Source organism: Mus caroli, unplaced genomic scaffold (genome assembly GCF_978045245.1).
Source record: "Mus caroli unplaced genomic scaffold, Mus_caroli_1 scaffold_4, whole genome shotgun sequence".
NCBI lineage: Eukaryota > Metazoa > Chordata > Mammalia > Rodentia > Muridae > Mus > Mus caroli.
The window spans coordinates 88901717-88928677 of record NW_028227259.1 but is presented as its reverse complement, the minus strand read 5'-3'; the positions used below and the strand labels follow the sequence as shown (position 1 = coordinate 88928677).

The 26961-nt window shown below is 37.6% G+C and overlaps 1 protein-coding gene across 1 annotated transcript in view; it reads left to right on the top strand.

The window, feature by feature from the left end:
• LOC110295227 (transmembrane protease serine 11D) overlaps positions 1 to 26961 on the top strand; it is a 64503-nt gene that overhangs the window by 24380 nt on the left and 13162 nt on the right. The window contains exons 2-7 of the mRNA XM_021163708.2: positions 8743 to 8864; positions 9455 to 9573; positions 11025 to 11092; positions 17932 to 18086; positions 21427 to 21465; positions 22489 to 22666. Coding sequence (XP_021019367.1) covers positions 8743 to 8864; positions 9455 to 9573; positions 11025 to 11092; positions 17932 to 18086; positions 21427 to 21465; positions 22489 to 22666 — 681 coding nt within the window. The remainder of the gene's footprint in view (positions 1 to 8742; positions 8865 to 9454; positions 9574 to 11024; positions 11093 to 17931; positions 18087 to 21426; positions 21466 to 22488; positions 22667 to 26961) is intronic.

The following is a 26961-nucleotide window of genomic DNA, read 5'->3' as shown; positions in this document are numbered from 1 at the left end:
TTCCCACTGCCTGCCTTGTGGCAACAATCTGCCTGGAGTAAAGACTGAACTAAAATGACTTCATTTGAACATACTTCTTCAAAACTCCAACATGTAATAGAAACATACATCATCTGCATATTCTATAAGAGAAGACCTGTGTATTATGTTTGGATTTCCTATTTTTTTTAATGTCAACAATAGAGGTAGCAAGTTTGATGAGTGTTAACCAAACATATAATTAGCAGACATTCTCCTCCCATCTGATGTAGATCTTGGCAGACTGAACTTGCCAAACCTGGATTCAGATGACAGCTCTGTCACTTACTGGCTCAGTAACTTAATCCCTCAGCTGCTGTTTCCTCGTCCATACAGCACATATTTTTATGAGGATTAAGTGAGATGAGGTAGGAAAGCCTGGGACAGCACATGCACATGGCAAGCATTTACTAGCTGGTAGAGATTGTGCTCTGATTTATATTTGTATACATCGACATTCAAAACTAGGATGCACAATGTGCACTTTAATTTTTAAAAGTGCCTCCAAACTACTACAAACTATTGTAAAATTACATTGAAAATTTTCTTTGTAGAGTCATTTGTTGATTTTTTTCCATTAATAATGCCAGTGTAAATTCCATAGTCTTCTACTGGTAAAAAGACAAAGAGTAAGTAAGAAGATTCAGTGATGCCTTTCCCAAGAGAGTAACCTGTAAGTGGAAATGTGTAGCAATCCCCTTGTTTAACATATGAACTTGTAAAAGAGAGTAGGGGGAAAACAAAAACAAAACATGTAGCAAGCCTTATGAGATCAAGGAGCAGTGGGGGAGAAGAAACTACCCACTGAGGAAGAGTGATGCATGAAATATCTTAAGGATAAGATAACTTAGCCAAGCAACTAAACCACAAACATTTTTCAAGGTCATGCACAGATACTGAGCCTGGCTAAAGCGACTCGGGCAAGTCGGGACAGCACAGAAGATGAAATGGCCAGGGTGATCACCATGTATCATAAATGTCACAGGAAAAGTTCAAATGCAAAAGAAAAGTAGATTCCATACAAGGGAAGGAAAAGAGAGATTTTTCTGTTTTAAAAAAAAAATCCCTAGAAGTATTTTCTGTGCATGTACCAGCAAGATTTTGCTGAAAACACTCTGATATAGCTGTCTCTTGTGAGACTATGCCAGTGCCTGGCAAATACAAGGGGATGCTCACAGTCATCTATTGGGTGGAACACGGGGCCCCCAATGGAGGAGCTAGATAAAGTACCTAAGGAGCTAAAGGGGTCTGCAACCCTATAGGTGGAACAACAATATGAACTAACCAGTATCCCCAGAGCTCGTGTCTCTAGCTACATATGTAGCAGAAGATGGCCTAGTTGGCCATCATTGGGAAGAGAGGCCCCTTGGTCTTGCAAACTTTATATGCCCAGTACAGGGGAACACCAGGGCCAAGAAGAGAGAATAGGTGGGTAGGGGAGCAGGGTGGGGGGAGGGTATAGAGGACTTTCAGGATAGCATTTGAAATGTAAATGAGGAAAATACCTAATAAAAAATTGGGGAAAAAAAGAAGTATTTTCAGGAGTTGATTGGAAATTAATAAAAATTCTATATGCAACTTAAACTTGACCTTTCAAAAGAAGTCATCCCCAAATTCTCTACACTCAAAATTTAAGAGATGCCCAGACTGATCAGTCCCTGGCTACTCACCATCTTATCTAAGACACCATTGTCTTTTACCTTGAATGCTGGATAACCTCCTACATTCTCTCCCACTCCATCTCAGACCTACCACTCCTATAACAGCAACAAGAAGAGCCTACTAAAACAAAGAATCTGATGCTCTTCCTGTGCTCCAAACCTCAAATACTTGCCTCACTCAAATGAGGACCTTTACATGCCCTGCTCCAAATTACTGTCTCTGCCATGACTTTCCCTGCCAGTGTCATTGAATCTGTTTCCTTACACTGTCTTCCCCCTTCCTTCAGCCTCCCAACCCACATGGTCATTAGTCTCACTAATCCTCCCTCCAGGCTGTTTCTCAAATACACCAAGGGGTACTCTGGTTCATGGCCTCCCATTCTCTCTGCCTAGATCATTATTCTCTTGCCTTTATGTCTACTTTACAACTTTTTTCATGTTTATTCAAATGCCGCTTTTGTTAGGCCTTTTCTGGCTTCTCTAACTTTTCAGTGCCTCATACAGATCCATTTCCCACTTCTTTACTTTATCCTTTGTTTTTACCTATTTATCTTCATCATATCTGCCACTCTTGGCCCCATCACCAAGGCTGGATCATCTTCCACGAAGGCCGATTTAAAAGTGAGACATATAATAGGAAACTTAGAAATGACAGAATTTTATTTCTCACAGTCTGGAGGCTGGGAGGTCTGCACAGATTGAAGTATTTGTGTCTGTTGGCCTGCTTTCTTAGTTAAGAATACCCACTTTTTCACCATAGCCTTAATATACACATGAGAAATCCATGTAGTCTCCTGTATCAGGACATCAATGAGTTTACTCTCCTCATAACCTACCCACCACCATCAATTGTCACATGATGCCATATCAGCTTGGAGGTTAAGATTTCACTATAAGAATTTTAAGAAAACAATAGCATTCATTTGGTTTTATTTACTGGGCCCCTAGCAGTTAACACAATCACTAGAACATTACAAACTTTCACCAAATCATTTGAATTGAGTTATTCAAGTTGAATTAAGCTGATTAGTTATAAAATCAAGAAGACCAGCTAAAAGGTATTTGAAGTATCATTAATGAAGCAATTGTCAAATCAGAATTAAGATAGAGATATACAAAAAATAAACAAACAACTTATGTAGTAGAAGAGTAGTTGACTGGTTATCTCTTGTATTTGTCTTGTAATTGAGACATATCCTTGAGGGAAGAAGTGAAGCTAACTCCTCAGTGCCTAATGTATGTAATGTTCATCAACATGAGAAATTGTATGTGCTGGGGACAGGGACTATAAGCTGTTGGTTTAGGTGTTTGTAGAGCATCTATAAGCTATTCAGTGAACACCTGTAAGCAATGGTTCAGAATACTCAGAGAGCTATAGGCCAAGGAGATATCTAATGAATGTTCTACTGGTTGCTTGCTAAAACTATAACATGAATGGGATCATGTGCAAAGACTACATGTCAGAAAAGAACTGTGACTCAAACCATTGTTAACATCATAACTGACTTTTAAAATGGACAGAAAATTCTCAAAAAGTTCAGTATTCACAACATTATGTATATCTGAGCTAATAAGTACCCTGCCACTAAGGTCTTCAGCTACTGTAGATAATATGAATTTATTATCAAATTTTTATTTATCTATAGCTAAATATCAGGCATGTCTATGTACCAATGTCAGAAGTTAATATTCCCATCTAAATATACTAAGATATTTTCAAATTCAAATTAAATCAATTCCTGTATCACATACTTCCTGTGTAATAGCATGCATACATACTACATATAAGACAAGATTTTAGACATTTGAGAAGACAATCAATAGATTTGATTAATCTCATTTTTCCCAAAGCAAGATCAAGAGAGACAGGGAACCCAGTGCTCTTCTGCCCTCTGAAGTGTGTGGTAATTTAGGACATACACCTGAAGAAGTGTGTGTTCTTTCACTGAAATCGCCCTGCTTCCCATTTCCAGTTCTGTCATTCCTGACCAAAACGGATTTACTTTCGAGCTTCACTTTCCCTTTAATCAGAATGGACTCTGTTAGAGAGTTCACGAGACCATTGCTGAGAGTCAGCAGCCCACATGTGTTGTGTCTGATGGAGGCTTTCACAATAAGGCTGTAAAAAAAAAAAAAAAAAAAAAAGGCTGCTGGAGAGTGAAGAAAGAGCTAGGTAACCATATTTACAACAAATAACTTGTTTTTGTTTTAATGAAAGTACTGAAAGTCTTGCTGGTCAAGAATCTGAATCTGAAAATAGTAAACTATTTTTCTTACATCAACTACATCACATGTAAAAATTCAAACAAATGTTTGCAAACATTGCAAAACTTTCTATATATTTACAAGGCTTACAATTCAACTAGAATTACCATGAACTTTGTAATCAGCAGCGTGCAGAGATTTACCTGTGAGTTACAGGGCAGAGACTTCCTAGCTCTTTCTACTGGGTGGAACAATCAATTCTTATGTAACCATCGCTTGAGAGATTAAGGTAATTTAGGCTCCACACCCTTTGTTTCTTGAGTCATATGTCTCATGGTGCTTCCCAGTCTCACAGTTTTAAGATGTTTTCAGGAAACTAAAGGCAAAGTTGGCTCAAAGTCATTCTCATGGGAGACAAGACTCATCCAAACCAAAGCATGTGCTGATTCCGACTTGTTTTTTTGTTTTATTTTATTTTCCTTTTTTGTAATTTTACTTTATTCTTTTTTCTTCTTTCTTTTAAATTTTTTTTTATTAAATCTTTTTTTACAGTCCAGATTTTATCCCCCTCCAGGTCTACCCTGTGCCTGTTCCACATCCCATACCTCCTCCCCGCATTTACAAAAGGATGTCCCCACCCCCACACACCACCAGACCTCCCCACTCATTGGGCCCTCCAGACTGGTGAGGGTTAGGTGCATCTTCTCTGACTGAATCCAAACCCAGCAGTCCTCTGCTGTGCATGTGTTGGGGGCCCCATATCAGCTGGTGTATGCTGCCTGGTTGGTGGACCAGTGCAGAGATCTGAAAGATCTCGGGGATCCAGGTTAATTGAGACTGCTGGTCCTCCTTCCTACTGGGTCACCCTCCTCCTCAGCTTCTTCCAGCTTTTATCTAATTCAACCACAGAAATCAGCAGCTTCTGTCCATTGGTTGGGTACAAATATCTGCATCTGACTCTTTCAGCTGCTTGTTGGGTCTTTCAGAGGGCAGTCATTGATAGGCCCCTTTTTGTGAGCACTCCATAGCCTCAGTAATAGTGTCAGGCCTCGGAGCCTACCCTTGAGCTGGATCCCACTTTGGGCTTGTCACTGGACCTTCTTTTCCTCAGGTTCTTCTACATTTCCATCCCTGCAGTTCTTTCAGACAGGAATAATTATGGGTCAGAGTTTTGACTGTAGGATGGCAACCCCATCCCTCACTTGATGCCCTGTCTTTCTACTGGAGATGGGCTCTACAAGTTCCCTCTCCCCACTGTAGGGCATTTCATCTAAAGTCCTTTTGAGTCCTGAGAGTCTCTCACCTCCCTGGTCTCTGGTACCTAGAGGGCTCCCCCATCTCCTACCTCCCGAAGATGCCTGTTTCCATTCTTTCTGCTGGCCCTCAGGACTTGAGTCCTGTTCCCTCCACCCAATACCTGATCATGTCCCCCCTTCCTCTCCCTGTCCCCTTTCCCACCCAGGTCCCTCCCTCCCTTTCATCTCCTGTGATTGCTTTCTTCTCCCTCCCAAGTGGGATTGAGACATCCTCACTTGGGATCTTCAGTTTGTTAACCTTTTTGAGTTCTGTGAATTTTATCCTAGATAGTCTGTGCTTTTTTTGGCTAATATCCACTTATTAGTGAGTATATACCATGCAAGTATGTTTGGGTCTGAGTTGCCTCACTCAGGATGATATTTTCTAGTTCTATCCATTTACCTGAAAAATTCATGATGTCCTCGTTCTTAGTAGCTGAGTAGTATTCCATTGTGTGTACCTTTTCTGTATCCATTCTTCTGATATGGGACATCTGGGTCATTTCCAGCTTCTATTTTCTTCTCATACAATATATCCTGTTTATAGTTTTCTCTACCTCTACTTCACTCTCAGAACCTCCTCACCTCCCCTCTCCTCAGGATCCACTCCCTTTCTAACTCTCATTAGAAAAGAACAACCAAACATGACAACAAAATCAAAAAAATAAAAATAAGACGAAACAAAAACCATCATGTGAAAGTTGGACACAGCAATGCAATGGGATGAAAAGAGCACAAGAGCAGGGACAAGGGAAAGAGACCCACTTGTTCTCACATTCAGAAATCCCATCAAAATACTAAATGGACAGCTGCTTTACACACACACACACACACACACACACACACACACATGTTGGTATGGGTACCAACGTAGCCACAAAAGATTTGACCTACAGTCTGTCCTTCATGCAAAATATGCTAAGGCAATAGTGGAACAAAAAGTGTGGGAGAAGCCAAAAAATGATTTTATCTAAGGTCCACTCCATGATAAGGGACCCACATCAAATACTGCTCATGTAACCATGAACCAGAGACTAGATTAGATAGCCCAGAGGTATAGCATAAACCAAACACTATTGATTATTGATATATATATATATATCTCAATAAATGGTCCCTAATGGTTCTCGGCTATACCTAACCTTTGGTTTATAACATTCAGGCTTTGTTGGCCTTTAACTTGCTCCCTGTTTTTGATTTCCTCTTATTCCACACTAGATTTTGTTATAGAAATACAGTCTGTCCATAGTTATTCTGCAGAAGACTGGTGCACTGGAAACTGGGTTTTACCCTGGTTCCCACCTCTATATCTTCCTACCAGTAGGAACTAATATTTCCTGAGCTCACAAAGCTTAGATACTGTGGCCTGTGGCCGGATATACCTGGCACAACAATCCTGGAGGTGACAAGTGAATCCACTGATACTCAAAGAGATAGGGAATATCAAAATTCCAGTTTTCTTTCATAGTTAGACTAAGAGAGCCAGTTTTTTTCATTGTTTTTTTAATTAGGTATTTTCTTCATTTACTTTTCCAATGCTATCCCAAAAGTCCCCCATATCCTCCCCCCACACACACTTCCTTACCCACCCACTCCCACTTCTTGGCCGTGGTATTCCCCTGTATTGAGGTATATAAAGTTTGCACGAGAGCCAGTTTTTACCAGTACAGTAAAAACAAAAAAGAAAAAAGAAAAAGAAAAAAAACAAAAACAAACAGATAAAGTACAAGAGATTAGAAAGGTAAGGTTATGTCTTTTATCTTTTTTAAAAATTTATTCTTGGGTAATGCCCTTCCTAGTACACATATTTCAATGCATTTTTATTAAAAGATAGGTCTGATCAGAGCCATATTTTTAATGTATAGTGTACCTAGCCAATAAAAATGCAAGTTAGCAAATCTGCATTCACCTCCAACTTTCATCTAAATTGTCACTGATCCCATCCACAGCCCGTAATGTATAAAGAATCTATTGCAACAGGTGGAAGGGCTCCACTTATGAGTCTGTGAGCTGGACATAATTCAAGCAACCCTGTCATTAAAGTTAAGGAACCAATGATCACCTTAGTCCTTTCCCCCCTCAGAATGTCCAAAAGCAAATAGAAAATGATGAAAGTCAGATTAAAATCTTTCTAAATGTACCTGATTCCTAGTTCTGTTAGGTTTCAAAATATGGAACATAGCCAGGAGTTTGCATGTGCAAAAGATATTTATAAATACCATAAATATTTACAAAACCCCTAAGTATGCCTGACCTTCTAGAGTGTTGTCAGAAACACCAGCATGAAAGATATCTATTCTAAAAGAATTAACAGATCAGCCTGCTTAACTAGAAACACTTTTATCACCTTAACCTCATTTACATAACCCCATTTCACCTTCCAATAGCCTTGTGAGATAGGCACTGCTATGCTCATTTCTTCAGGTAAATGATAACATGATGACCCAAACAAGGAGTTGCCCTGGTAACCTTCCCATGGGAATGGCCACTGCAGTGTCTGTCCTGGTGGAAAGAAAACAGTGAATTAGATTGTTCTAAATGATATGCCCACTGTAATATAATATTGTTTATTAATACAAATTGTTTGGCCTACACTGCACTTAATGAAGTCATAAAAAAAAATGTCACATGCATCATCTCTTATTGGAAAAGCTCTAATCCAGGGGTTCTCCCAACCTGTGGGGTCCAACCCCTATATAGGCTGAACCTTTACACATGGGTTGCATTTCAGATATCTTGCATATCTGATGTTTAAATTACTTTTCATAAGAGTAGCAAAATAGGAGGTATGAAGTACCAACGAAAACAATGGTTGGGTCACCACACATGAGAAACATGTCATACATTAGGAAAGTTTAAAACCACTGCAGCTCTTGGTACTTTCGAGACCCATACTATCATCTGTATTAATGTGAAATAACATCTTGAGGGAAGTTATTGTTATAATCCTCAATACCACCCCTGGCTTCTTTCTCTTCTTTCATACATTCAGGGTGGTCTCTCCTCACCATATCCTTGGTAATGGCCCCGAGTTAAGATGGGTTGCTGTGAGAGAGCCAAATTTGGGGTCTTGGAAGGCCTTGCGGTATGGCAGAATCTTTTGTGGTCACTCTTAAGAGTATCCCATCATGGGATGGGTATTGTGCTGCAGATGCTTAATACGAGTATTGAGGAAGCAGTAACAGGTGGATTCCCATGAGTCAGGCCAGTTTTGTCTACACAGATAGTTCCAGGCCAGCTAGAGGTATATAGTAAAACCCTCTCTCAAAAGGTCAGACAAAAACCCAAAATTACACAAACTGGTAGGAAAATATAAAGTAATTTTCTTATGTTCTTATAATTCTACCAAACAAATTTTAAAAGCCATAAGTTCTATGGAAAAACTCTGAAAGAAAAAATAGGAAGAACATCCTGGTGGGGGTTGGTTCAGGTTAATTTCTAGGAATGTGCTTCTGTAATCAAATCCATAGACAAGCTATGAGATTCAAACACAGTCAGAGGCATGGAAAGTACTCATTGCCAAGTGAACTGAGTGATGCTCCTTTGTTTTATTCCTGTTTCAGGCCAAGACCAATGCTATCACCATCAAGATTCTTCACTCCCTTTGCAGTAGCTTTCGTTGTCATAATAACGGTAGGCCTCCTGGCCATGATGGCAGGTCTACTAATTCACTTTTTAGCTTTTGGTAAGTACTTTTCAGGTTAAATAGTTAAATATGCTCTCAGGTTAAAAATGTAGTCTTCCTCTTCTGTCTATATCTGTTTCTGAACATGAGTTAATATTATTTAGAATTCTTCTCTAAATAGATGGTCATATATACATATATATCTTTTCAATGACCATTTTAAGGTTTTGCTTGGTTGTTTTTGGGGGAGGGTGGTGCTTTGAACTTTTAATATACAAAACTATTTAATTTATTAATAAATTTCTTCTTGCTAATTTATGAACAATAATCTATTATAAATATCTATTAATGACTACTGAATGAATAAATCAAGATTATTTAGATATACTGCTAATAAAAATTATAATATTTCTGTATAACTTTGGAGATACCAATATACGAGTCTGATTTCTTTCACCTTAACAATCTTAGCTTTATCAATCTTTTGAAAACCCAAAAGAAAATAACTACATTATATGTATATTACATATAGATTTTTCTTTCTTTTAAGGAATACTATTTTAATTGTATAACTTCTCATGATACTGTACAAAATAAAAATTAATCTCTGTTGTAACATTAGAGTAATCATGTTTTCCTTTCCTCTCCAGACAAGAAAGCTTACTTTTATCATAGCAGCTTTCAAATCCTAAACGTTGAATACACTGAGGCTTTAAACTCACCAGCTACACACGAATACAGAACCTTGAGTGAAAGAATCGAGGCTATGGTATGTTAATACTTGTCTCTTTAATGTTTTTATTGTGTTTTTTGTCCTTTTATTGAAAACAAATGAGATTCTTCTCTCATACAAAACATCTGGATAACAATTTCCCTCCCTCTACCCCTCCCAACCTCAACCTCACCTCTCCTCTTGCCCAACTACATTTCCTCTACGTTTCCTCTTCAGAAAAGAGAAACAATACGTGCATGCACACACATACACACATTCGTGCATGCACATATGTGCAGTGCACATACAGACCAGTGTTAGAGAAGATAGATGTGTGCCCACATACCTCATTTCCTTTCTTCCTTGAACGTTGAGCTTTCTGAATCTTTGAATTTCAAGAAAGTAGGACAATATGATAATAGACAGTAAAGAAAACAGCATCTCTATTACTAACCTCACAGATAACAGAAAGCAGTGCAGCTGTCAACTAATGTCAACTAATGTTTCTGTTTAAAATGCAAAAATGTGAGAATTATACTTTAATTCTATTTGTAGTGCTTTTAAATGACCTACTAAAATGTTATGTATAATGATGACCACTTATATTTGTTGGAATTTACTTAAATGACATATAATTCATATTAGTTCTTTAAAATCATAAATATGACTGGTGAGGATTCTAGAGTATTCTTTAATATGAAAAGATTGTTAGAACTGTCAATCATGAGGAAAACACAAAATCCTTTCTTCTTCATTGTTTACTTGATTTTTCCCAATGTGATAAAATATCAATAAAACAGGTTGTAAAACCAAATGAATATAAAAATGAATTCATTTGAATAGTCTGAAAACTTGATCAGTTATAACCCAAGCATCTAATAAACATAGTTCTGAAAAAACTGGCTTCAAATCCTAGAATAATATAATTTTCAACATGTGCCTAATTCCTCATTTCTATATTCTTGTGTTGACATACACAGGGGCACAGCCTCATGTTATAAGTGAAAGCAATCTATTCTCTATTTTAAAAACACAGTGTACCTGACCCTGCACTGCAGGGGAACTCTGATGAAGTATATTGCTTCTTCCACCCCTTCAGATATTTCATCACTAATCATTCTAATTAACTTTACCCTGATTTTGATTTCATTTATTTAAAACACAGTCACTGTGTACCATACACATATCAGAAGTTGTAAGATAGAATTTCCCTAGTGACTTGAGTGTGATTCCCAACTACCTAACTCATAGCTACTAAATCATATATCATGAATACTAAAGGCATGCCCTCTCCAGATCATCTGTGCTTAATACATACAAAATAGAAACTGCATCAGAAGTTTACACCATCTGCCTATATAGGTCCTATGCTATCTGTGACAAAACGAAGCTGACCTCAGCTGATAGATTTCTACTTTTCATCACATAAGCCGCCATGTCACAGACATTAAAATGGAAAGAAGAGCCTGCAATTACCGTGGGATTATTTTCCCATTCTCTTTCTACAGATTACTGATGAATTTCGAGGATCAAATCTAAAAAGTGAGTTTATCAGGACACATGTTGTCAAACTAAGGTAAGTGATACCTTACCAAAAACTATATGTACAAAGATGCAATTTAGAATATTTGATTTCTGTTTGCACTGTGGCTGTTAAGTGACATGTTCATGTAATTGTTCTAATACTATGAAAATAATGGGAAAATGAAGCAGCTTAAAAGACAAGGTAAGATGCTGTATTTATTCTGATATTGATATAAATAACCATATCACTTCATTCTTAGTGGGAGAAAGAAGACAGGGTATGGGAAAAGCTGATAATGAAGGGCACAGTATGGGGCCATGTTACTGTGTAAATCCACTAGATATCATAGTGCAGTCTGTATAAACTGTGTCTCCTGAAATTGCACAATACTTGGGATGTATTCATCCAAGATCAGTACAACGTGCCAACACTAAAAGTAAGTTTTTGGCTTCCAAGAATGTCATAATAAAAGGAAGATAATGTAGCAAACTCCATGACAAGTCTGTCATGGACTAATAACAGGAGTGGCTGGATGCAGACTTTGTGGGAATCTGCTACTCATGCCTTGGTTACTATGTGTTATCCATGTGGTGTGATAAAACAGGCTTTTCCAATGAGAACAGTCACACTGAGTAATCGTTCCAGAATTGTCTTCAGTGCTCACGTTGCTCAAGTCTTCAAATGACAATGTGAAATTTCATTAATATGCAAAGATATTATGAATTTATTCTCAAGCATTGTTAACGTCACAAAAAAAAGAGGCAAAATGGTGATTAAATTGAGTTTTATTGAGGAATTAGAGGATGGGGAAGAAACTATGGGAAGAGTACAGGATACATTTCTACCTGCTCAATATGCATTCCTTTGGGCGCCTTGTGTTTATACTAGCTGTTAACCCTCAGAGTTTTAAGCCAACATTGGAGGAATAGAAGGGAAAAGCCTTTCTTTTCCTTTCGTTAATTTCTCACTTGCCACAAATCCACTATTGTTTAACATCTGGCCACACTCCAAATTATGAGGTGTTCTTGCCAATTTCATCAACAGCGTCCAGATCATGAAATCCAGGGAAAACATTTTACTTCTACTCTTGGACCTCTGAGCACCAATTAGCACTGTTGGATTGTTGCTGAAATATCATCCTCTGGCTCTTAGATAGTCATGATTTTCCTGCTATCTACCTAGATATCTTCTCTCTTTCCTTAGATATCTCTAGTGTGTTCCTCACATGTTAAACATGAGTGTACACTGTGAGCCACGTATCACAGTTCAGTCACTCCTTTCACTGACTTCAGGTCCTCTGTTGATTATCTGTTGATTCATCATGAACTTGTATCTCAGACATGATACAACTGTATTTTTTCATCCACAGATATGAACAAATGTAATGATATTTTTAGACAGCATTAATATACATAGATCTGTACCTGTCTAATCATCTCAATCAAGTGCGTTCATCCAAAGAGCACTGTCTGTCTCAGTGTTGGCATCACCATCAACCAGGTGCTTATGAAAGAAATCTTGGAGTCTTCTTCAAATCTTGACTCTCTCTCAGGTCCACATACCCAGTTGCCTAGTCTTCAGCTTCGACTACTGAAATATCTCTCAACTCCATAACTTTTTTTTCTGAGACAGGGTTTCTCTGTGTAGCCCTAGCTGTCCTGGAACTTACTCTGTTGACCAGGCTGGCCTCAGACCCAGAAATCCACCTGCCTCTGCCTTCAGAATGCTATGATTAAATGCGTGTGCCACCACTGCCCAGCAACTCCATAACTTTTAATGTAATGCAACCATCCTTTTCAATATTAGACTGTAACAGTCTCCAAATGCATCCTTCTTCACTGAATATCTCAAACACAAACATTGTTTGAAGGAAAAATCCAAACATACTATTCTCTTAATTAAAATAATTCTAATGTAAATAATTTGGCATTATTATATATGAGAAGTTTGATGTATTATGTTTACATTTATTTACTTATAAATATTCATGTTTAGTTGTTTATTATATAAATAAACACATAAATAGAAATATTTGCATTTTAAATAAGAGACATTTTAAAATGCAATAGATTTATAGGTACATATCTATAAATGGGTCCTGATACAAACATACACAAGTTATATATGCAAACATAGTAGATGTATATCTTATACAGACATATTTATTAAGAACATGTATATCAAAATGTAATGAAATTTTTCTTCCTAATTTTAAGAATTCCAGAGCATTCAAGGCTAAAGGTAAAGGGCTCTACCCCAGTTGCCTTGTACCTAGTACAGGATTATTAAGGTGGCAAATAGCAGTTTCAAGTTTAAATGCCAAAGACAGGAGTTACTTGGAGGTAAGGACTCTGGATGGTGTGTTTTTATTTGAAAACCATGCTAAATGGTTTTCTACCATCACAAATTTTGCTACCCCTAGGAGTGGTATTCTCCAAGAATGAAATGTCCCAAAATATTAAGCCATCAGAACATAGGTAATAAGCAACATGCCTAATGCACCTCACTTAGTCATTTCTTATTTGTGTTTAAAATCTCAGATGGAACTTCACTGCTACTTCCCCTAAGATATTTTAGTAAAGTACATAAAATAGTTATTCAATGCCTATATCAACCATTCCTATTCATCAAATTCAACATTTTATTACCTTTTCTCAAGAAATCAAAACCTAACATTGTGGTTTAAATCTCAATTGTACCCCACTCACCGCCAACACTATTGCCTCTTTCACCCACAGTTCTCATCGGTTAAATGACTGTTTCAGACATGCTCACCATGTGTCAGACACTCAATTCCATTCTAAGTATAGACACAAAGGACAAAACTGGGTTTCAGTTTTGGTGGGGAATGTATTCCCAGGAGGGAGGTCAGATGATAAGGAACAACAAAAAACCACAGACGTGGGTCAGATGAAATGTTTCACAGAGGTAAAGAACCAATACGGGACTGAAGATCCTATGAGATTAAGAAACCTTCTATGATGAAATGATATTTGAGCAGAAATGAGGAAACAATAAAGATGAACTTTGAGCCAGGTGTGGTGGCACACGCCTTTAATCCCAGCACTCAGGAGGCAAAGGCAGGCGGATTTCTGAGTTCGAGGCCAGCCTGGTCTACAAAGTGAGTTCCAGGACAGCCAGAGCTATACAGAGAAACCTTGTCTCGAAAAACCAAAAAAAAAAAAAAAAAAAGATGAACTTTGAAAATAACAAACCTTGTCACGTACTTTGGTTGAGTCAGTTTGACATAGCGAAAGCTGGGAAACTGACCAATGAAGCAATGGGTTTCAAAGGGAACTCTCTTCCTGAAGTATGACATTCTTCTCCCCTAATTTTTATAAATCATAATATCAATCCTCCACTCACCGTTAGTCTTATGTATAGATTCACGTGCACTCTATTAAGCATTACCTTATAGTAAATGCCTTTTAAGATTGTATTCTAGCATAGCTAAAGCCTTTTCCCAGTGTTCTTAGATTCCAGATAGCAACAAGGAGTTTAACCTATTCAATAACCAATTAAGTACTAGTCATTATTTCACCTATCTACAAAAAGAGACTGGAATTCTCACTGAGATAGAAATTCTTATTACAGACTATATTCCGTGCCAACAGCAAATTAAGTAACTATACTGATAAATGGGAATTCTCCAGACATAGATAAGTATTAACAAGGCCTAAGTCCTTGACACTACTTTATTCCTGAGGCCAGGCAATAGTTAATACCCCTCTAGCCCAATTAACTCTAAAGTGCGAAACTCAGGCTGACCCTGAGCAGGTGCTAATCTCTAAGATAAACATAGTCCTTTTGTAGTCACTCCTCTTACATCTGGAGGGATGCTGATCCCTAGCGTAAACTTTGCAGTCACTCCCTTTGCACCTGGGAAACTTCAATGTACCATATCTGTTATGTTTTACAATTTATGATATTCGCTGTAATATAATTAGTGTAAGCTCAACCAAAAGATTACATTCAGATTCAACACCTCTCTTGTGTGTTTGTCTGTCTGTCACATCCTAATCTTTGCCCATCTACTCTAGAGAACCGTTTTACACAGGCACGGGACCCAGAGGGTCTGCAGCAATATATATGTATATATATACTTTGTAAATAAGTAGTAAAGTTATTACTTCAGTGAGAATGCTTTCTATTCACAAAGCTTTACCTGGTCTTTTGTTAGTCTGTTTGCTCTTTCTTTGCTTTGTTGAGATAAGGTCTTACATTAAAGCCCAGGATGGCCTCAAGCTAATTCAATTCTCCTGCCTCACCCTTCAGAATATTGTGATTACAGGCATGAACCACAACACCCTGCTTATCTGTTTTTTATGGGAATTAAATTTTATATTTTCTTATATTTACAATTTCTTCTTGTATATTAATCACTTCAAATATACTATGCAGAGCATTTCAAGGGGTTCTTTCTTTTTCCTTTTTGTTTTAGCTTGAGAATACCTTAAAGATTCTGAGAATAAATTGCTAGTATCAACACAAATGCAAATATCATAAAGCCAGGCTCAAGTTAAATGGAAAAAAAAGCTTTTTATCCCATTCATAATTGAGCCTTGGAAAGAGATAAACTTTTCTTTATGATGAGTAGGGTTTTTCCTCCTTAATTCCTGTTTACACTGGAATTCAGTTGTTTGAAATATCGATGCTAACTCTTATTTTGTACCCATCAAAGACCTCACCTCCAGTTGTTATATATTTGTTAAGTGGAAGTCTACTGAACAAGCTAGCATATATAACTTAATAGATTGTTTTTTACCACTAGAATCTTTCCTCACTATCATGCAGGCTCAGTTTTGAATCTGAAATAGAATTTGTACCATTTATCTAATATTTGTACAATATTTCAAAATTGCTTAGATTTAACATCATGTAAGTTTTAATTGTTCAGTGTCTGATGCGCCATCAGAGTGACCACAGTGAAATTTCACCACTGCTAATTAATTAAACTTAGAGTAGTACCAGGCATCATAAAATGTTTTGCACATGTTCATAAAAGTACTAAATTAGTTCCTGGGACAGATAGTAAGTCTACCATTTGAACTGGCAGTTGAGTTGGAAGGAGGAAACCAAGAAGTGTATGAGAAACATCAAGACAAAAGTCCTATTGGACTTTTCCAAAATAAAGAAAGGAAGAAAGGAAGGAAGAAAGGAAGAAAGGAAGGAAGGAAGGAAGGAAGGAAGAAAGAAAGAAAGAAAGAAAGAAAGAAAGAAAGAAAGAAAGAAAGAAAGAAAGAGAGAGAGAGAGAAAGAAGAGAAGAGAAGAGAAGAGAAGAGAAGAGAAGAGAAGAGAAGAGAAGAGAAGAGAAGAGAAGAGAAGAGAAGAGAAGAGAAACGAGAAACGAGAAACGAGAAACGAGAAACGAGAAACGAGAAACGAGAAACTGTCCTAGAAACACAATAGTCAAAAGCTGCCTGGGAAGGAAAGAGTTGATCTGGCTTGTGCTTCCACATCACTGTTCAACATTGAACAGGACAGGAACTCAAACAGGCAGGAACCTGGAGACAGGAGCTGATACAGAGGACATGGAAAGATACTGCATACTGACTTGTCTTTCATTGCTTGCTCGTCTGCCTTCTTATAGAGTCCCAGACCCCCAGCCAAGATGGCATGATCTACAATAGGCTGGGCCCTCTACCATTAATCACTCATTAAGAAAATATTCTATAGGCTTGTCTAAAGCCTCATCTTATGGAGGTATTTTCTTAATCAAGATTCCCTCTTCTTAGGTGACTATAGCTTGGGTCAAGTTGATATTCATGCCAGACAGCACACAAGGCCTACACCAAATGGAGGAGTTGGCTCATGATGTTAATTATTTGTAACCAAGGGCACAATGAAACCACCAAACTGGACCACTCTGTGGTTAGAAGGAAAGGTTTGGGCGAATAAGATCAAACTGTCAAATGTGTCTGGGAGACAAAGTACAGGAACCTGTCAGGAAAGCAATCCAATTTTATTTGGTAGTCAGTGGGATGGGAATGTTTGAGCTGATATAAGTTGTTTGGATTAACTGAGAAGTAGATGGCCTTGCCCAAGATAGTTGACCTTTGGGGTAGATAAAGGAGGTAGTGGTTTTCCTGGTAAGCACAAACCTACCTTACAAAATTCCTGAGGAATGTTGGATTTAGGCTTCTGTTTATCCAAGAACAGGGTACTTCTGTTTAGTACAGTGTCAGCACCAAAAAAAGTAGGCTAATATTAGTTATAGTGCACTTTAGTGTTTTCCATGCATTTTGGGCATCCATTATGTAACTAAAATTATTGACATGAAATAAAGTAGAATTTATCTAGATTTTGATATCAAGTTCTTTGTGAGGAATGTGTTTCAGTGGTCAATCAAGAAATAAATAAATAAATAATATGTGACTACAAAGTTCTTTTCATGGTCGGATGAATGGGTCTATGTAATGAAAAATTAACTTGATGCTCTAACTCACACAAATTTGGAGCTTCATCAGTTTTTAAGTTTGTTTAAGACAGTAAGTATTTTCTCAGTTTGAGGCTAATATTAGTTATAGTGCACTTTAGTGTTTTCTGTGCATTCTTTCCAAAAGTCCTACATTAATTTACGCATATAATCTTCATGAAAAAACATTTAAAACACTAAGAATTTTGGACACACTGTATTAAGAAACTTAAACAGTTTACAAAAAGTCACCTGGTGGTAGCTTTCTGACTTCAAACCCAGCTATATGTACTGTATGGGGATTGCAGTGAGTTTCATTAAAAGCAAATTTGAAAGATAGCATTGTAATATACCATTGTGTGTGCACTATTATGCATATATGTTCTCTCATGTATTCCTTTAAAATAGTTTAATCAAGAAGAGTATATAAACAGTACAAAATTACCCAAAAGGATCTGTTTCTAATGACTTCAGAAAAGAAGGGAGTGGTGTGGTCGCGGATGTTGTCATGAAATTTAGATCTAGTAAACGTAACAACAGAAAAGCAATGAAAACCAGAATACAATCTGTGCTACAAAGACTCAGCAGCTCTGGAAACTTGGAAATAGCCCCTTCGAATGAGATAACATGTAAGTACCATGTTTTAATGCCTTTTAATTTTAATACATCTTTCAACTTCACTCATTCAAATTCACATATTAATAAAATGATACCTCATTCTTTGTAATTGAACTTTCAAAAGTGCATTACACTTCTAAATATAATAGATAGCTCTCTAATATAGAACATGAAAGAACTCTTTTTTACTTTTTGCTAGTTATAATTGTTTTAAAGATATGACTTTCTTCTTAGATGTAGTAATTTCAATGTGGGAAGGGATCTGCTTCTTAATGTGCACATCAGGGCAATATACTTTAATCTGTTCTAACATGTCTTTTCTATTCTGTTTTGAGTCTTGTATAGAATGAGAGGGCATGACAAAGAAAGCTCGATTATTTTCTTTCTGAAATTGATTAGGTAGTTCTTTAAGGCTGTTCCAGTAGCTTCAGAGGTTGAAATCAAAAAAGAACTTAAGGCTTCACTTGATCTTCATAAAAGTGAGAATCATAATTCCTCACTGATGTCTCCAATCTACTTAAGGAAAATGTGAAAAAGCCTCTTTAATATTTTAATTCTATAAAACTTATTATGAAAAACGTGCAGGTATCACTTTGACAACTGATTTTGATTCCTTTAGATATTTACTCGGCAGAAGATAGCTGGATCATATGGTAGCCATAAATTTAGTCTTTCTTTCTTAAAAATCTCCAGACTGTTTTCCATAACAGCAATGGTAATTAACAGATCAGTTTTGTTGACACTATTTCCTATCACCCAGAATCTGATATGTAATAATCAATAAATAATTGTTACATGACTGAAATAAAGGAACTACGTAATAACAGACATCTCTTTGGTTCTGCCTGCACTGCTTACTCTCAGAAGTCATGACTTTACATTGAGCTCAAGATCAGAAGGGTTTTCATAGCTCCATCCCTGGTCTAGTATATACCTATTACAACAGTACTACTTGTTAAAGTGTTAGAGGCTTACTTAATGATAAATAATCACTGCATTAGACCAACAAAGATCTGTCTTCAAAGTTCTCTGAATGCCTCTATTTCCTTTCTTGAATTCTCTTCTACCCTTCCAACTAAAGAGTTAATGCTTAACTCAGTAAACTACTCCTAGACCAGATGTTCTCAGCCTGTGGGCAGAGATTCCTGTGGAATTCCAATGCTCCTTTCACAGGAGTCACCTAAGATCATCAGAGAACACAGATAATTACATTATGACCCCAAAAAGTAGGGAAAAGGGTCACAGCATTAAGACAGTTGAGAACTACTGCCCTAGACACTGCTTCAATGGTTTCCCTGTTTCTGACTTTAATCACCCATAAACCAGGTCTAAGTAACAAAACGTCACCTCTTCTACACATTAAGGGTTGCTTCCAAAGAACTTCTTGGGTATTGGCTATTTATTTGGCAGTGTGCAGAGAAATTTTGAAAATCAACAGCAGTTTCTACCTCCCAGAAGGAAGAAGGAAGAAAGGGAGGAAGGAAGGAAGGAAAGAAGGAAGGAAGGAAGGAAGGAAGGAAGGAAGGAAGGAAGGAAGGAAGGAAGGAAGGAAGGAAGGAAGGAAGGAAAGAAGGAAGGAAAGAAGGAAAGAAGGAAAAATTCTAAGTGTAAGATAATGGACTTGACAATCAGGAGTAGATATACAGAGCCAGTTGAGTGCACTTCTTTAGCATGTATAAGGCCCTGGGTTATTTTTCAAAACATGAAAAAAAAAAGGAGCCAAGAGAAAGGATTCATTAGATCAAGCCTACCCAGTGTAAAGATAGTGACTGCTATAGGGATCCAGAATGAAAGAGACTGGAAAAGAGATGGACTGGGAGACGTGAAAAAGATCTGCACATCCTAAGACATGGATAGACGGAACTTGGCCTGAAAAAGAGAGAAATGTGGAAAAAGCGAGTTCTCCAATAATCACAATGCTTTGAAAGAACTATGGAACAAGAAGCTGATGGATATCCTATAGGTAACTTTGCTGCTTCCATTAGGGTCCAGAGCCAACTCAAGTGTTTCTTGTTCAAAGAAGGAAGTAAAGCAATCGGTTGGTTTTGCTTATTTATTTTTCCTGCTTCCAACAGGGTAACTTGGCCCTACTGATGCTGACAAAAGCAAATGAAGCACACAAACCTTACGAAACTTCTAGCTGGAAATGATTTTGCATAACCAGTCTTAGAGACCATGAAAACCTGTCTTAGGAAGTTTGGTTGCATTTTATTGAAAATCGGAAGAGTGCCCAATGAAAATTTTAAGTCTGGCAGAATATAATCTGACATAGTTCTTAAAAGTATTGGTCCTATAAAATAACAATGTGGAGGTCAGTTTGAAGATATTATAACTGTACAAATGTCAAACGACCAGAGTAGGGAGCAGCAAAGTGGATGAAGTCATTCGAAGGAATGAGAATGAGAGAAGGAAGATTTTTCACCCATTCCTAACTGCCTATAGATATGGTGTTCTCACTAAGGAGGAAATAGAAGTACCATGTTTTTGGCAAAGCATGTTCATTCGAAGGTTGAGAGGACTATTAGACCTGCCTTAGAAAGCTGTTGTGAATGCAGATCGGGATGTAGGATTACACAGACTGCCACTAAGTGGTACTGGTGTTGGCTTTTCAGGCAACTCCCAACGACCCTGCTACTGACTATTTCATAACACACATCTGACATCGGGGAACACAAATGTTATTTTACTTTCAACCTAGAGTGTCCTTTCCCTTCTTATCTTCAAGAACCATTCCTTAGAGTTTTAAATAGTGCCAATGTTACATCCTTCATGATGGCATGGATCACCCTCTTGGTATTGTTAGCCTTTTCTCCATGTAACTTTTCATTTGAATATTTTGGTTAACATCCATCTGTAAATGATGTGTTAAAAGACCCTTTGTTTTTGTTCCTTCTTGAAAAAACAATGCAATATATAGCAATACTAAAGTAATAAACACATATACCAATGTCTACTCATGGGTGAATTTGAAAAATGAACAACTGGCTTTTTCTATCACATATCACACTGTACCCTAATGACTGCCTAAACCTTCTTTTGCCAAGAGAAATAAGTGACTTTTGGAGCAGAGAAGTCTGCTAAGTATTTCATGAAGCATGTAAGCACAAAACTTCATCAGTTTGAGTACAACAACACACTGGGATGAAGTTGTAAAGAGAGATTTCTAGGGCACATGACTCAGAGGTTATTTCCAAAATCTTGAGGTGGAGCCTGGGAATCTGAATTTCAGGAAACCCTCCCAGTGACCACACCTCTGGTAGTCTCAGCGCTGAGCTTCATGAGAGCCAGGTGAAATGATTTTCAGCTTCTGTTTTGTTGATTTTGTTCTCACCTTTTCTTTCTTAATGGTAGCACTCACTGACCAGGATACAGAAAATGTTTTGACTCAAGGTAAGTTTTTAGAATTTTTGTAAATATTTATTAAATTATTCATGGGTTGATGGATCAATGTTTAAGCAGTTCTTCCTCCTTCTAGAAAAAAAAGAAGGGAAGTGTAGTGAAGGGCAGGCCACTTAGCATTCAACATCAAGCTCCTGCCAGTTTTCTTGGCTGGGAAGCTTTGCTCCTGGGGTTCTAAAGCAATGTTTCTGAAAATGTGTAAATTACATTTGATGACAAAATTCATATAGCTTTTGCAGACCAGCAAAATGGCTTGCTTTGTTGTGGGTTTGGGTTAATCATAAGGTAATAAATTATAGATATGTCTTGTCAGTTGGAGGCCTAGAACCTGAAGGGAAAGTCATTCTGTGCCAAGGTCACCCCAGATATATTATCAGGCTAGGAGGACAGGCATAGAATTGCTAGAAATGTGAACTTTACTTCTCAGACCAGCCGAATGTACTTAGAAGTTAGTTTCAGGTACTTGGATTTCTGATTTATTTTAGATACTTAAGAGGTTTTTTAGTGAGACTCCACTCCACGATATTTTTCAATTCAGTTCTGTGTTTAATCTATAATTATTTTGAATAAAATTGTAATAAAATAATTACTAAGGAATGTATTTGGAGAAGGCTAGAAAGGAACCCACAGCCATGCGTGTTTTTAATGGACATCTAGTTAAACCTCTTATATTGGGAAATTTGTAAGAACACTAGTGCTTAGGGTTAGCAGCCTATTGCCAATAGCAATAGAAATTACTATTTGTGATATACCTCCAGTATTACTGATAAATATTAAACTAAGCATTAGAAAAACTATTGTAAGATTTTGGGTTGAGAAGAACTGAGCAAACGAACCCACCTCAACCCATTTCACCTCTGGCATTAAAATGTTTGTAGGTTTCTTAAGATATTTAAATACAGTTGTATGATAGAGAATCTCCACAGGAATTTTCTAAATGGAAACAGGCACTAGCTTGCCAACATGTTAATACCTTTATGTTGTTGTTGATGATAATGATGTTGTTGTTGCTAGAATGTGGAGCACGTCCAGACCTTATAACACTGTCAGAAGAGAGAATCATTGGAGGCATGCAAGCTGAGCCTGGTGACTGGCCCTGGCAAGTCAGTCTACAGCTCAATAATGTCCACCACTGTGGAGGTGCCCTGATCAGTAACATGTGGGTCCTGTCAGCAGCTCATTGCTTCAAAAGGTGAGGCCACAGGTACTCTTCCATCTGGGAATAATTAAGAAGGAAAGATACTTGATGACTCCACCCACAACACTTATGACTAAATATAATTGGATATTGACACCAGAACAATTCAATGGGACATGTTTCTGAGTCTTTGCTTTTTTTATTCATGGAAACATAATTGTCTTTTCTCCTTTAGCTTAATGGTTTGCTGGTATTTCTCTGTTTCAAATCACAGTTCTCCATTATCGCAAAGGAAAAAATAAAGGATCATACACTAGCGTACTTAATTTAAACACTTGTTATAAAAGTCTGTGGAATTTACACAACTTCTGCTCCCAAATTAGGAGCAACAGTATTATATAAGTGGTAGTGTTACAGGCAGGACAGATTACAGTAATACAAAAAAAAATGTTAAATTGTTGTTATCGAGGGTGGACAGATGGTTAATTGATAAGAGTACTAGTTGCTTGTTCAGAGAATTCAGGTTCAGTTTTCAGCATCCATATGCTGGCTCTCATTTCCAGAGCATCCAATAACCTATTCTGACCTCTTGCAGGCATCAGACATGTAGGCAGTGTACATACATACATACATACATACATACATACAGGCAAAACACTCATACATGCCAAATTAAATAAACAAAATAAATTTTTACTTTAATTTTTTAGTAATAAAGAGTTTTTTTACATTAATCACAGAAGCTAATTAGTAGACTGTCTTTTTTATCAAATTTGGTTGAATACCTACTTTATTAAATACTAGAATGGCTACTCAAGCTTGCTTCTTGGGTCGATTTACTTGAAAAAAAACTTTTTTCCAACCCTTTTAATGTTTACCATTATTACCAGGTAACATAACAAAGGCAGGCCTGTTAGAATTACACCCAACCTCTCAACACAGATTCTAAAAGCTAGAATGTCCTGGGCAGATATCTTCCAACTGCTAAAAAGAAAAAAGAAAAGAGAGAGAGGGAGAGGAAGAGGGAAAAGGAGAGGAAGAGGAGGGAGAGGAGGGAGAGGAGGGAGAGGAGGGAGAGGAGGGAGAGGAGGGAGAGGAGGGAGAGGGAATGGAAAAGGAAAAGGAAACCCGCAGATGCCAATCTAATCTACTATACCCATAAAAACTCTCAATCACCATAGATGCTGTGTTTCTTGTGTGTAGCAGAATGATGGATCCTGGTTTTGGATTCATTATGTTAGCCTGTGTCTTTTTATTGGGGAACTGAGTCCAGTAATGTTGAGAGATAGTAATGACAAGTGATCATTAATTCCTATTATTTTGATGTTGGTGATGTGTGTGTGTGTGTGTGTGTGTGTGTGTGTGTGTGTGTATACATGTGCACGCACACACCAGTGTGTTTCCCTTGTTTTTGTTGGTATGGGCTTAATTATTTTCAGTGTTTTCTTGGGTGTGCTTATCTTCCTTTGGTTGACATTTTCCTTCTATTATTTTCTGTATGGCTGGATTTGTGAATAGCTATTGTTTGGATTTATCTTGAAATATTTTGTTTTCTCCATCAATAGTGATTGAGAGTTTTGCTGAGTATAGTAGTCTAGGTTGGCATCTGTGGATTTTTTTTAGAGGTGGGAAGATATCTGCACAGGCCCTTCTATCTTTTAGTCTCGGTTGAAAGGTTGAAGGTAATTCTGATAGGTCTGCCTTTGTATGTTTCCTGGCCTTTTTCCCTTGCCACTTTCAACATTCTTTCTTTGCTCTGTAGATTTTGTGTTTTGATTATTATGTGACAGGAAGATTTTCTTTTCTGATCCAATCTTATTGGTGTTCTATAGGCTTCTTGTATGTAGGCATCTCTTTCTCTTTTTTTTCTTTATTTTTAATTAGATATTTTCTTTATATACATTTCAAATGCTATCCCGAATTCCCTATACCCTCCTCCCACCCTGCTCCCCTACCCATCCACTCCCACTTCTTGGCCCTGTGTTCCCCTGTACTGAGGCATATAAAGTTTGCAATATCAAGGGGCCTCTCTTCCCAGTGATGGCCGACTAGTCCATCATCTGCTACATATGCAGCTAGAGACACGAGCTCTGGGGGTACTGGTTAGTTCATATTGTTGTTCCACCTATAGGGTTGCAGATGCCTTCAGCTCCTTGGGTACTTTCTCTAGGTTCTCCATTGGGGGCCCTGTGTTCCAACTTATAGATGACTGTGAGCATCCACTTCTGTATTTGCAAGGCACTGGCATAGCCTCATACGAGATAGCTATACCAGGGTCCCTTCATCAAAATCTTGCTGGCATATGCAATAGTGTCTGGGTTTGGTGGCTGATTATGGGATGGATCCCCAGGTGGGGTAGTCTCTGGATAGTCCATCCTTTCGTCTTAGCTCCAAACTTTGTCTCTGTAACTCCTTTCATGGGTATTTTGTTCCCTATTCTAAAGAGGAATGAAGTATCCACCCGTTGTTCTTCCCTCTTCTTGATTTTCTTCTATTTTCCAAATTGTATCTTGGGTGTTCTATGTTTCTGGGCTAATATCCAATTATCAGTGAGTGCATATCTAATGACTTCTTTTGTGATTGGGTTACCTCACTAAGGATGATATCCTCCAGATACATCCATTTCTCCAGAATTTCATAAATTCATTGTTTTTAATAGCTGAGTAGTACTCCATTGTGTAAATGTACCAAATTTTCTGTATCCATTCTTCAGTTGAGGGACATCTGGGATCTTTTCAGCTTCTGGCTATTATAAATAAGGCTGCTATGAACATAGTAGAGCATGTGTTCTTATTACCATTTGGAACATCTTCTGGATATATGCCCAGAAGAGGTATTGCGAGATCCTCCGGTAGTACTATGTCCAATTTTCTGAGGAACCACCAGACTGATTTCCAGAGTGGCTGTACAAGCTTGCAATCCCACTAGCAATGGAGGAGTGTTCCTCTTTCAGGTTACAGCATCTGCTGTAACCTGAATTTTTGATTTTAGTCATTCTGACTGGTAGAATCCCAAGGTTGTTTTGATTTGCATTTCCCTGATGATTAAGGATGTTGAACATTTTTTTCATGTGCTTCTCAGCCACTCAGTATTCCTCAGTTGAGAATTCTTTGTTTAGTTCTGTACCCCATTTTTATTTTTATTTTATTTTTTTGTTTTTGTTTTTGTTTTTTTGTTTGACACAGGGTTTCTCTGTATAGCCCAGGCTGTCGTGGAACACTCTGTGTAGACCAGGCTGGCCTTGAACTCAGAAATCTGCCTGCCTCTGCCTCCTGAGTGCTGGGATTAAAGGCGTGCGCCACCACACCTGGCTTGTACCACATTTTTAAATGGGGTTATTTGAATTTCTGGATTCCAGCTTCTTGAGCTCTTTGTATATATTGGATATTAGTCCCTTATCAGATATAGGATTGGTAAAAATCCTTTCCCAATCTGTTGGTAGCCTTTTTGTCTTATTGACAGTGTCTTTTGCCTTACAGAAGCTTTGCAATTTTATGAGGTCCCATTTGTCAATTCGTGATCTTACAGCACAAGCCATTGTTGTTCTGTTTAGGAATTTTTCCCCTGTGCCCATATCTTTGAGGCTTTTCCCCAACTTCTCCTCTATTAATTTCAGTGTCTCTGGTTTTATGTGGAGGTCTTTGATCCACTTAGACTTGAGCTTTGTACAAGGAGATAAGAATGGATTAATTCGAATTCTTCTACATGATAACCACCAGTTGTGCCAGCACCATTTGTTGAAAATGCTGGGTTTTTTCCCACTGGATGGTTTTAGCTCCCTTGTCAAAGATCAAATGACCATAGGTGTGTGGATTCATTTCTGGGGCTTCAATTCTATTCCATTGATCTACCTGTCTGTCACTGAATCAGTACTATGCAGTTTTTACCACAATTGTGTACAGCTTAATATCAGGCCTGGTGATTTCACTAGAGGTTCTTTTATTGTTGAGAATAGTTTTTGCTATCCTAGGTTTTTTATTATTCCAGATGAATTTGCAAATTGCCCTTTCTTTCAGTGAAGAATGAGTTGGAATTTTGATGGGGATTGCATTGAATCTGTAGATTGCAGGAAAGCCATTTTTACTATGTTAATCCTGCCAATCCATGAGCATGGGAGATTTTTACATCTTCTGAGAACTTCTTCAATTTCTTTCTTCAGAGACTTTAAGTTCTTATCATACAAACCTTTCACTTCTTTACATAGAGTCACACCAAGGTATTTTATATTATTTGTGACTATTTTGAAGGATGTTGGTTCACTAATTTCTTTCTCAGTCCATTTATCCTTTTTGTAGAGAAAGGCCATTGGTTTGTTTAAGTTAATTTTATATCTAGCTACTACACTGAAG